At 42.1% G+C, this 13,182-nt stretch overlaps 2 protein-coding genes across 2 annotated transcripts in view; both read right to left on the bottom strand.

Moving 5' to 3' along the window:
* The window catches only part of LOC127354729 (stress-induced-phosphoprotein 1), a 164,719-nt gene that overhangs the window by 78,862 nt on the left and 72,675 nt on the right, over window positions 1–13,182 (bottom strand). The gene's annotated exons all lie outside the window — the stretch shown is intronic.
* Window positions 727–12,658, bottom strand: LOC127354726 (ectonucleoside triphosphate diphosphohydrolase 7). Its single transcript, XM_051384849.1, has 14 exons — window positions 12,439–12,658; window positions 12,045–12,154; window positions 11,758–11,940; window positions 10,409–10,614; window positions 8,093–8,243; window positions 7,702–7,805; window positions 7,454–7,513; window positions 7,207–7,355; window positions 6,735–6,901; window positions 5,954–6,155; window positions 5,640–5,759; window positions 5,432–5,517; window positions 4,429–4,590; window positions 727–3,826 (listed from the first exon to the last, which is right to left on the bottom strand). The coding sequence occupies exons 2-14, from the start codon at window positions 12,050–12,052 to the stop codon at window positions 3,610–3,612; spliced, it is 1,815 nt and encodes a 604-aa protein (XP_051240809.1). The 5' UTR covers window positions 12,053–12,154; window positions 12,439–12,658; the 3' UTR covers window positions 727–3,609.

Consider the following 13,182-nt stretch of genomic DNA (forward strand, 5'->3'; position numbering starts at 1 on the left):
TTTGAGATATGTTTAATCCACAAACCCCACCATGGACAGTTTTCATTGGAACTGCGGAGGAGTTTATAGCTGCCTGCCGTCACAGGGAGGAAAGATGCAATAAAATGTACAAATGGGGATAAAGGCACACCCTTTCTAGAAGGCGTTCATAATTCTACTCTCTGTTATACTCACAAAAAGTGACAGAAAATCCAAAGTGAAAGCTCAAGTAAGTTTAAATCCTCAAAACATCCAGTGGAGGTAAATGTCTGACAGACGCAGTCCTTCGAATTCTGATGTTGGAAAGGTGTGTGTGTTCAACCGTCTGACTTCAGTTGCAGCATACTGATCGATTCAGAGAGTAGAGACTTTACTCTAAACTCCTAAACAACTCTGCTATTCTAAAACAGGTATATTATTGAGATTCATACAGACCTGACCTTGGAAAAGCAGTTGAGAAAACAATCTCACAAGTTCCATCTAGTAGCTGTTGTAGAGCTTTTGATCATATCCCAGTTGTCAGCACTCATGATGGAAAAGCTCCAGAGAAGCCACTGAATGGATCTTGTGGTGAGATTGTTTTCTCAAAAGGTGACATTCCTCTTTTCACCACAAGACCCAAGGGTTCCATCATTTCTGACCTCGGTGAACGTTGATTGATGGCGGCATGAAGGTTGAGACTGCCTGCAAGACAGTGCTGAGGGCTTAACTGCCCCGAAATCCTGACAGACTACACTCGAAACGTGATTTCATTAAAAATGATCCTTTATTGGATTGGAATTGTTTCTATTCACATTGATGTTAAAAAGGTACCTTAATTAAAAACATCGAAGTCAAGTTTCCCCTTCAGTGAATTACTGTTCAACATTGCACAATGCCCAGCGCTGGAAAGACGCACTCAACTGCTGGTCCCGTGTCAGAAAGAGGTCGACAGTTACCTTACAGTGGAAGGTAGAGGAGGAAATAAAACAGAAATCACTCTGTCAGCGTTCAGACTTTTGGCTGCTGCATCAGAAACTCACACAGCTGGTCCAGGACTCACAAGTGGAAAAGTGTTTTTGAAGTACAGATGAGGAGACGAAGGTTACAAACACACACTGACAGTTTGACAAGGACATGTCGCGACTCATCTGTGTCAGGACGGATAGAAAAGCAAGGAGAGCGCAGAGTACAGAAGTTGTAGAAAGTTCCCAGACAGTTTCCATCTCTCTTTTTTTTTTTACAACATCAGCACCACAGGTTACAAAACAGCATTTTCTTTAAAAACCATGAACTCATCATCATTTAGTTTGACGAATCGTGTCCCACACATCCGACTGAAATCAGTAAAAATGAATTACAAATCAAATGCAGACATATAAAATCTCCCACTGTGGGATCGACACATTATGTAACTTCTCAGGAAGTTTCACCAGGTGCTGCTCAGACACATATTTGCATCGTCATGGTTTGGTGCATCAGTCTGTCGGCACATAACACAATGCCACGAGTCACAAAAAATACAACAACTAGAAAACACTGGCTTCATTTACAGCTATGAAATACAGTAGACATAAAAACGGAATAAAATAGACCCCTTCTCTCAGGGTAAGGCTTTTTTCCTCAGAAATGGCTTTAAAGTAGTTCATTTTGAAAACCATAGATCTTTTCTGTACTTCTTGCCACGGCCCAGCATCCATTTTGGTCACTGGCAGGAGACAAGTTTCTTCCCTTTCATGGAGTTATTGCGTTCAGAAATCAGACGGCATCTGCTTTAATCAGGCCTCCGGGGTCTTCGTCTGCTTTCAGCGCCTTCATCCAAACACTGAGCAGATCTCTCCGCTTGTTTCGGGCTAAAATGCCTTCTGGCTCCGTCTTTCCTCTGATAGAAATCTGTGCTTGGCGGGGGTCTGGGCAGGACAACAGTGGCATTCAAGTATCAAAGCACAATCTGAGGCCTGAGCTCGGCAGCTGACATCATCGGTCTGCAGGATTGCTTTCGAGGAAATGATCCCATCGGGACGTACAGAGGTGTAGATGAAACAATATCTTTGATGGCAGAAAAGCAATGCTGCACTTGTGATGATATCACCGCACACTGAAGTGCAATGCTAAATCACTTTTGCTGTGTGAACGTTTCCACTGCTAGTAGTGGTAAAAGAAGGATTTTGAGATTTCAGGTTAGATAAAAATCAGCTCCCGGCAAAGTGACAGCGTCTTTACCTTTGCTCTCTCTATACGCAGGTGGGAATGTCAGGTTTATGTCAGATGAAGATACTCAAAGATCATATGTGCATGTTGAAGGAAAGGAACAGATGTAGACAACTCTGGAGCCCCCCCAAAAAAAAAAGTTTAGGAAATTATACAGACGATATGAAGTGTATGAAAGGTACAGTGGCCATTTTGGGACATTTCAGACTTCTCAAAATCATCTCCACATTGTCAGATATTGCTCTGCTTTCTTCAGTCTAAGTTAGACTTCATTGAACTCCTATATGAGTAAAATTACTATCCTGTTACAGTTGAGCTTACTGTAACATGTCAGCTAACACTACCATGTTGTTTAGCATTTTAACATTGGTGCAGCTGGTAGGGATATGCAGATCCGATACTCAGTATTGGTATCTGTCCGGACTGGATAACGAAGGGAAAAGTGTAATCCGATACGATCTATTAGCCTAAATTATTACATAAAAGGCTTAGCTAAACTTTGGGCCACGCATTTCTCTCTTTCATTGAGCCGTATGTCACCAAACTACTGGTGATTTTATTCTCACTGGAACAAGTTGCCTTCAATTTTTAAATGAATTATCCCGAAAACAAAGGCTCAACAGTTTTGTAAAAAATAAAACCAATAAAGCAAAACAAAATCCTGGAAGGACGGCCTAAAGTACAGCTATAGGAAGACAGATTGATGGTTTTGGAGGTGTCCTGTCATGAACTGAAATGTAACTTTGGTGGTGCCAGATTAAGCATTAAGTGAAGGTGAATGTTGATGTCAGACTCTTTAGCGATTGGATTGGTTGAGAGGGTTTCACTGCGGACAGAGCGAGCGACCGTCCGCTGCCAGCAGGTGTTGTGATCACCTTCCTACCACATAATTATTTCTTCATGGAAAGAAACGAATCCTAACAGGCTCACTGAGGGACGAGTTGCATTTCTTTCAGGCAGCTTCTCCCATATGGATGTTGAATCGTCTTCAACAAATCCATATTCCTGTGTTAAAGCTCCTCTGCCGGGGAGTTTTACCACCTCTGTCTGTCTCACTCAGCAGTTATCAATCCACTGAATCTTTGGAGAATTGCCAAGTCGATTCTTTTCTTCCAAAATGGTCTTAAAAGAGAAGAGAGTAAACACAGAGAACATCTGTCCGATTGGGGATGAGCTCTGTGTTTAAAGCTGCACAATCAAGAATATACAGAGCAGTTTGATTTCCAGGCTCATTAAACTGTCTCTGTACTGTGATGTTTTTTCCACGCAGTAAAATCTTGGGTCTTCCCGTATATCCATTAACCCAGTCACACCCTTGGCAGGTGAGTAATTTCCAGGTTCCTATTATCTGTCCTCCATACTGGCATTCTTTAGTTTTAGTGGTTTGGACAAGACCCTGCAGGTTATCAGTCTGGACACTCCCCAACACACATGTATTTCTCAGGGGAGGAGAGCCTCTCCCTCTTCAACCCAGAGGAGGTTCAGGGCCTCGGCCTGCCGCTGCTCCCGCTGGTGGATCCTCCGCAGGCGCAGGATGTAGAGCAGGATGGCCAGCACCACCACCAGGATGCAGAGCGAGAACAGGTGGTGGTTGTACACAAAGGAGGAGCGCAACCAGCTGGAGTGGCTCTGCCGCAACGTTTCCTGCTGCAGGTCCCTGGAGATGACATGAGGGGCAGCAGACCGCATGAATACGCTGGCACGTTTCATACATAACGCTAATCCTTACTGATGAACACAATAACAGTAACAGTGTGTCCTTTACTATGAAAACCGAAAGCATTGGTCCCATACAGTACGCCTATTTTCTGCGATGTTTAATAGCAAAAGTTCAGCCTACACTAACCTGCATGTTTTCAAGCTCAGACTTTTCAAAATGAAGTATCAAAATAAGTCAAATTCAGCCACTGTGCTATGATTTTAAACAGGGAACATAGGTTTTGTATGCATCTATAAATACCTTCTACTTAAGTCTGGAAGAAGGGGGGAAACACCGTGATATAATGAAAGAATACTAGCCTTCCATCTTCTATCACCCTTTGCATATTCCTCTGAAATACTTAGCATACTGTGCTTTGTTTCCAAAACCTCAAGGTTAAAAAGGTTACAGGGACGGGAGGAGAAGTAGATTCAAAAGAAATGATGACAGTGTTATGGAGGTGGTATTCAGTGGTATTTCCCCTGAAAGCATGATATATTTCACTGTAGGGCTTGTCAGAGGTGCTGTCCTGGTCTATATGTATCTGTTGTAATGATTACCTGAGAGGCAGGAAGCGGGTTCTGAACAGGATGGCTCCCAGAGTCCACTGCACCTCCTTGTCATAAACCAGCTGGGCTGTTTTCAGACTTGGATAGTCGGTGGGGAAACGGAAGCCGGAGTGCAACACCTCGTACATCCAGGCCGACTTAAAGCACTGATACCTGTGTTATCAAGAGCAGGATGACGTGTCACAGAGGGACAGATTAATGGGTGCTTATTTTGCTCGTGTCTGTGAATATCAGCCAGTTGCACAGCTGCACCTCAAGCGGTTTCAGTCCAACCGGTGCCACCTACAGACGGAAAAAGTAACAGCTTCTCCAATTTGACACTTGTGGGTTGCCACATGCAGATACTGAGAGTGTTACAGCTGCTAAATGTTAATTTTTTGAGCAGAAAAGGTTCAGTTGTCAGCAAGTGTTAAATGTCCAAAAGTCAAGTCCCTGCCAAAACTGAACATGCTTTATATTTAGAAAGAAAGAAATTACAAATTCATTAAAAAAACGTTAGTCTTTTACAGTCATTAGTTAAACTGAATTTCTATTTGAGTATTTAACTGGAGGTTTGAGAGACTAACCATTACCATATGTATACACAGAAACAGCAGTGATAAAAAGACCTTTATTTGCCTGTAGGTGGTAATATTGTATGTCTACATGTGCAGGTCTAAACTGCTGCTGCTACTTTTATTTTCTGTTGGAGGTGCAGGCTGGTGGATGTAGAACTAGCCAATGACAGACTGACTGACTGAACAGCACCTCCTTGTGGAAAATCTGCATCCCACTAAATGCCAAGAAACACTGGCACACCACAGTGATGCATTCTCAGAGGATGTCACAGTTGAGGTGTGATTGTTTTGCTTACAATTAACACAAGAATGAACAAAGGGTATCTAGAATAGAACAAGCGACAACCACCATGGGACAGAAACCCAGAATATAATGAAAGATGTGACTGAGACTCAGGATCAGGATGAAGACAGTTTGAGAAGAGAGATGAACTTACCTGAGTCTGCTTATGTCGGCCTGTGGAGAGAAGAGCTTGTTGTCCAGACGCTGTTTTAATATCGACCACTTGGTGGAGCAGTATTCCTGCAGAAAAAAACAAAACAAACACAACCCGTAAACTTTCAATGAACAAAAAAAAACAATGAATTCAGACTTTGAGGGAAAGTTACTTGTGAAAAGACTTAGTGGTTGTGCTGTCTGGATACCTTCGCGGCTCTGGAGTACTTCTCGCTGTCATAGTGTCCTGCCAGCCTCAGCACGTCCTCCGTACAGTAAAAGAACTCCGAGAAGCCGTAAAACTCGCTGTTGCTGAAGTTGATGGGAGCCTGAAAAGGTAATTTTTTGGGACTTTTACTTCATGGGAGACTCAAAACAGGTTGTCCAGTGAGTAGTGATTTCAATATGAGTTCATCAATAAATAACTCCCCTTTAAAATCAGGATATCAAAGGTTGTTCCGTCTGAATTTAGAAGGTACCATTTGTGTTTCTTTAAACTGGAGATTGACAGGAGCGTTCGTACCTGATAGACGCCCCCTGGTGACATGGTGCCGTTATGGAGACCCAGGAAGGGTCGCACGGCCTCCTGACACCGAGCCCAGTCACCCTGACCCCTCAGAAACAACGTGCGGTTGTCTCTCACAACTGTGTCCGACAGATCGACCGGCATACAGGGGTCCAGGTACGGTTTGTCCTCACTCAGGCCCGTCTGTGTGGTTAGAAACCTGGACACACAGGAACATGGTTACATCATTTAAATTTTAGGAGCACTAAGAAAGGAGGGGTCCAGCAGCATTTACATTTTCACAAGTTACAGCATCTTTACCATATTCATTTGGGGATAATTACCATAAACAACAGACTGCCACTACTCACCGGCTTGTAAACAATATTTTACATGATGTACCACCTGGTTGCATTTTACAGAAAATATTCAATGTGTTTTATGGTACAAAGCAGGAGGAGAGCGCTGTTTTCAAAGGGAAAACACAGCTCAGAGGTTTAGTTTCAACATGCTGATGGAAAAACTGCTAAATATTTTCACAAGCTTCATTAAAGCTTGAAATAAAAGTCTTGACTAAAGATGTAACTGACAGGGGTTGAAGAAGAAATACAGTGTTGATTATAAATAACTAATAAATAAAACTGCCATTAGAGGAGATGAAAGAGGCTACAAGTCATCTAGACCGTAGTCTTGTTATTAACTTATTGCCATTAAAAAAACATATATAGATAATATAATAATATATAAACACATGGCCCAAACAACAATACATTGTGTATGTATGAATGTGAGTCTGAACCTGTTCTTGGCCAGTGTGTTGTTGACCAGCTGGTCCTCGTAGCGCTGCCTGGCCATGTTTCCTCCGAAGCCGAGGAACGTGGTGACGTAGACTCTGTAAACATGTTGTGTGTGCTCAACATCGCAGCCCAGATTAAACTCTGCGAGAACACTCTTCCCTGCCTCCTCCTAAGAAACCATAGAGACATCACATTGCTGCAGATCGGGACCAGCTGTCCAGACCAACACGAGGGCTGGAACAATCAGTCCATTAGTCGATAGTCGTAAACTGAATATTTGGGGGTTTTGGACAGTTTGTCAGACAAAAAAAAGACATTTAAAGACATCATCTTCCACTTTGGTTTATTATGATGCTCCAAGTTTTATAAATCAAATCATTAGCAGATTAATCAAGTATTTGTAGCCCTAATAATGTAATAAGGAGTTAACACTGCTACTCCTCCAGTCACAGATGTCTCACTGCACTTCCTTACTTCTTGTGGTGAACTGAAGGTGATGGCACTGGGCACCTCATAGGCAATCTGCAGTGAGGCTCCACCCATATCCATGATGCCCACTGTGCGCCGCCTGCTGATTGGCTTCTGGTTCTGAGAGCCTGTTGTCACCTCAACTGTGGCGTCCTCTGAGAATAATGAAGAAATTCTGTTATTGTTTTGTTATTTTGTACTGAAAGAAAGTGATAAAAGATACGTCTTGTTAAAATTAAACCTTCACACTCACCCTCATCGGCATGATCAAAGCGGCCCAATACAAAATTAATGCCAATCCATGCATACACTCCTTCAGGAGTTGAGAGGCAGCAGGAACATGTCATCACAGCCACGATGGGGAGACACAGAAAACAGGCAGGCACCAATTAGAAATGACGGGTTTAAGGATAATTCTGTCGCAGTGAATGCAGTAAGTATACACTCAAACCAACACGAGCCAGTAACAGCGTCCAAGCACACACAAGCATGTCATCTAACCTTCCTGCTTCCCAGAGATGACCTCAGCATGGGAACGGGAAAACAAGAAGTCAAACTCCAGAGGAACATCGGTGACCAGGTCCTCCAAGATGGCTGCCTGCTGGCTACGTACAGAGAAAGAAAGAAATATAACATAAATACAGATGGTGGGACAACAATAACACAAACACCAGGTAATAAAAATGGTCACTTTTCATCAGTGAACTAGGATCAAAACTGGAACAACAGCTTCCTTAAATGCACCAATAAAGACGAGGAAAAGAAAATGGGTATTACAGGAGAACTGAATCACATAATAGTTCAACTTAAAACATTTTAATCACACAATCATTTTGTTTAAAAGAACCAACACTAAAAACAGTTCACAGTACACAATCACATGCTGTTCTACCTCTCTGGCAGCAGCCTCATGCCAGCAGTACAGAGGATGTACAGAGGTGTTTCTTTGTGTTTGTTCTTCGGGACATGAGCAGCAGCGAAGCCCAGGAGAGGTTGGAGGTAGTCACTGGCCTGCGTTGGGCTCTTCGCCAGGGTGGAGATACCTGAGAGAAACACAAAAACACACACACCAACAGATTTTTAACAAAATCCAGCACGAAACAACAAAACTAAGCAGAATTTTTACCGTTACAAATCAAACTATTATTCGTGGGATAGCCTGTATTTCATGTTAGGTGTTCAAATTTGAAACATTTGAGGTGGCCAGAACGAGCTCTATGCTACACACTGGCTTACACCATTGACTGTATATAAAAGGCTTACACACACAAAATCAATAATAGAGAAACCAGTGTTGCAACTTTGCGATTTAGCTATTTTTCAGACCTTTCTTAATTTATTTCTAAAAAGTGACGAGCAACACATTTAGACTTATTCAGACAATCTGGGAAAAGGCAAGAAATATATTCAAATATATTATATTGTAATACATTCCCGTGCGTGCTGCTCAGAGTAATCGCAGCCCACGGGTCTCTCCCTCTCCTCTTGTGCTGTGAGCAGTCAGTCAGTTAGGCGTGTGGGGAACATTTGAACTCATCTCTAACTCTTTCTATCCGGCTCTTTGGATTAGTGTGTTTCTATTAGCTTAGCCTATGTAAATAACTCTGCTTGTAAATATTTAAATAGTTCATTTGATCTCCTCCCAACTTTTTTTTTTTTAACATCAAATATGTCCCTGTAGCGAGTTTCCATCACCATATACCAATTTCTTTGGTCTCTACCAACTCCTGAGGGAAATATCTGGCTCTTTAGCTGCTAAATGCTCCTGTGTGTTCACCAGCTAGTCTCTGACGGTGTCTGCTGCCTGGTGCTGAGCGAGAGTGAACCAAAGTACACCATTTGCAGGCCGGACAGCTCACAATGAGATGAAACTAACTATAAACAAGCGTTAATGTGTGGTTTGATACATTGTCATTATAGAAATATCAATTATAGCCACTTTAAATATTGTTAGTATATTTAAGACAACAATATTTTGACCATACTCACTTTTGAACAAAAAAGAATTGGGAAAATCAACTTGTCACTGCTCTTTGGTGACGTACTATTAAACTGTCTAACTCAAACATAAAATATAGATTTGGCATTTCTTTTTTGTTACTGATCAGTCGACACGCTGACTCCAACCGCTAACATTGGCTTATAACATCAGTCAATTTATAGGTTGGGTTAAAATGAAATGAGAAACGCACATTAATAATTAAATTCATAATCCAATTATTACTGTGCAGCCCACATTGTCATTCCTGTAAATAAAGGTTGTCACACGCTGTCCCATGGTTCAAAGAGCCACGTGGCCTTTAACTGCCACTGCTGGAACAAACTCAGTGTATCTAATCTGTCCGCTGTGACTGAGATAAAACAAAGTCACATGGTCCTTTCTGCTGACATGACTTAAAGACTGTTCTTCGCAAACTAACGTCATCGGAAATTCTCTTGAGATTTAATCAGTGAGTTTATCATATGAAGAAAACCAGCTACAGGGTAATGGTTTCTACTACTTCTCCTCCCTCCTACTCTCTATTGTCCATGAATGATCCGATCACTTGTCTGGGTCTCAATGGCTCCATTGTTAAGTCACAGAAACAGGAGAGACTTTGAGAGATGATGTTTGACCAAATTTGCACGAAACTGAAATCATTAAAAATACAGAGAAACTACGAGTTGCTGCTTTTGGCTTTGCTGGTTGTTGATCAAGGACTGTTCCATTTTCTTTCCCAGAATGCGCTGGAAAGAATTAGTCTATAACACACAAAGGAGCTACAGTTGTCCACGGAGGAAAGTAGAAACATTAATGCACGACTATACAGATTTAAGAGCTACGCTTTGTCTGCCTATTGGTTTGTATGTGTTATGACCAGGCGGTGACCTCTGCGGTTGGCATATTAAACCAACATGTCCTCAAACGGCCACTCGAGGTTCCAGAAGTGAGTCAATCTCCATAAGGCTCCGTATTAAAATGCACACCTTTACAGCCTCGTTCAAAAAATGGTTTCAGTCTCTATATCTCATTTCCCCGTTCATGACAACTGTACAGGGGGTTGATTTTAATGTAACTCACCTGTTTAAATTATATTGAGGGTTAAAGTTATGCATATTTAAAGGCATTATATCACCCTGCCTCAGCTCCACGTCTGGAGCCAGAAGATAACGATGACCAGAGCCTCACAATAGCTCTTCAGAAACCTTCCACCTTACACTTCCTCACCAGGTTTGATCTTCTTGACGACTGGTTTACGGTCGCGGTCCTTCATCTGTCTGATGTCCAGCAGGGTGTGAGGGTTCCCGTTGTGGGGGGGCCAGTAGTACACAAAGACCCGAGAACCACTGCTGCCACAGTCCACCACGATCCCATAATTCAGAGCAGGGTTGAGGACGTCAGTGGCCTCCATGGACTCTGCGATGGACAGGTACCTGAAGGAGAGAACACATAAACATTGTGAGAAACAATATTAATATGCTGTACTTAAACCAAGCGTGGGAATGAATAGTTTTATTTTTTATGCCTGGAAAGCTGCATGACCCACACCTCATGGAAATATTCAGACACATTCATCAACAACAAACCAAACATTCCAGTATGTGAACCCACCAGCATCTAACGACACAATATATTAACCTCAGACAAATATGAAAAGCATATGTATAGATATATATAATGTCCCAGGAGATATTAAAATACATACATGCTTCTTTTACAAGATAAAACATAACATACAAATTTAAAACAGACATAACTCAAACAAAACAAAGTCTAAATATACATCTTCTCATGTAATTTAAAGCAATGTAACCTCACTGACACATCCGTATCTTCCAGTTTCAATAAGCAGCGCTATCAAAACATGATTCGGGAATAAGTGGCCAAGACTTACATAATTATAAATCTTAAGAAACCTACATAAAATTCTGTACTTCACTGAGGCAGTAAGCATCTCGGGTCCTTCACAAAACAACACCCCCATACCAAAGGCTCCTTCAGGCTACACAAACACTATAAATATATCCCCGGTTCTGTAAGGTGCTTTGGATAAAATCCTTTCACTGCATGTCTGTAAACTAAACGTATAAAAACACATACTAAGAGACACTGAACACCTGCAAATACAACTACAGTGTGGCTTTAACTCATAGCAGCAATCGGTGTATCTGTATCTGTCCTTGGTTGAAAGAAAGCACCTGCAGTCGGTCTCACAATGCAAGTTCACAGCCCTTTAATCTTTTATCAGCAGGCTGTTTAACAAGAGTTTTCCAGTCTTGCTACAAGGTTCACAGGAACGAGGGGAGGGTTGCATTAAACAGCCAATCACACGAAAAGGACATTTGACTTTGAAATCGGGGTTATTGTTGGATATTTGTGGGGGCTTTTATTGCCTTTAATCGAAAGCGACAGCTGCAGAGTGACAGAAAGGGGCAAAACAAAAGAAAAGGAAATAAACTTGTTCAAATCTATCACTGTTGATCCTTGACAGACATTTACACACTGTAAACTTCCAACCTGGGCCAGACTGCCTCTCCATTCACGCCCAACGTATTTCAGCGAATGGGTCTACTCACATGTTGACTCGGGCCCCGGGCCGTCGCTGCGGGCCCCACAGCTTACTCTGGTAGGTTCCCAGGAGGAGGACGGCGGAAGTGATGAAGAGGAGCAGCAGCAGCAGCCTCTGCCTGGGAGCGCAGCCCAGAGACAACAGGGACACGCTGCAGTACCAGGACGCCGGCAGGCAGGAAAAAGTGATCCTGTGGAGGAAAAAAAAACAACTATAAACACTGTGGACTTCAATTAAACCACATATTCTTACATAAAAAAAAAGCTCTTGCAGAGGCTGTTCTCCATTGTTTACCTTGCCATATGTAAAAAGAATATAAAACACAAGATGTCACAGTCGTCAGCTCATGGTGCCTGCAGCCTCATTTAGGATCCTGCTCAGGGTTCAGACTTTCTCTCCTGCCCCTGGAGGAAAGAAGAGGGAGATAAAGGCTCAGTAAAGACTTACTCAACAGTGTAATATAGGCCATCAGAGGAGGAGTAAACAGGCTTTATCCCACAAGTTATACAAGATAAGAAACAAACAAGACGGAAACAGACACAGAACACATGTTACGTGTTCCCCCACATTATCTTACAACAGGCTTTTAAATGACTGTTTAGTTAGAAACCGGCTAACTAGTGTTACTGGTACCATTACAGTATAAAACCATATGTTGTTGTTGTTGTTTGTTGTTGTTGTCGCTCACCTATACCTGCCCACCGTCCGCCATCACAGCTCAGACCGTTAGTGGGTGGAAAGGTGTTGTTTCCGTCGACACAATGTTGTTTCTGTCTCTCGCTGTCGCCGTTACTTCACGGAGATTAAATTTTTTTTTTTTTTAAAAGAGGACGAAGAGCCACAGAAGAGGAAACGACCGGAGAGAAGAAGAAGAAAAAAAAAGAAAATCCAACACACTTCCGCTCGGCCCGTTTGGCTACGTCATCGAATGCGTGATGATGAACGTCTGCCGCATTCAGGCGCTGTAGGAAAAATCACAACTACTACGCGTGGGAATTATTTTTTTTTTATATGTATTTTTTTTTTTTACATATAAATAATTTAAATTGTTTTATTTTTTTAATTAATACAGACACGTGAAGATTCCAGCTGTCTCAACTGGAGGGATTTGGGAGATTTAGGGAACTTGGAAGGATGATAAATCCTATTATTGACTGATCAGAGGCCTATTTTGGCTCAATAGAAGAATCTATTGAACACATGCTGCCATGTGGACTGTTTTACAACTTCTACAGTTTCATGACACAAAATCATACACTGATGCTCAAATGTCAGTATCGGAAAATAGTTTTCTCTCAGTAGAGCACAGTTTGTTTGTGGAAGCTTGTCAACAATGGAGGGGATTTAATGAGTTTACAGTGACTTGTGTAGTTTCTACAGGAGCTTATATGTACCTCACTGTCCCCTCCATGAATCGCCTATCCCAAAAATG

This window comes from Dicentrarchus labrax, unplaced genomic scaffold (genome assembly GCF_905237075.1).
Source record: "Dicentrarchus labrax unplaced genomic scaffold, dlabrax2021, whole genome shotgun sequence".
NCBI lineage: Eukaryota > Metazoa > Chordata > Actinopteri > Moronidae > Dicentrarchus > Dicentrarchus labrax.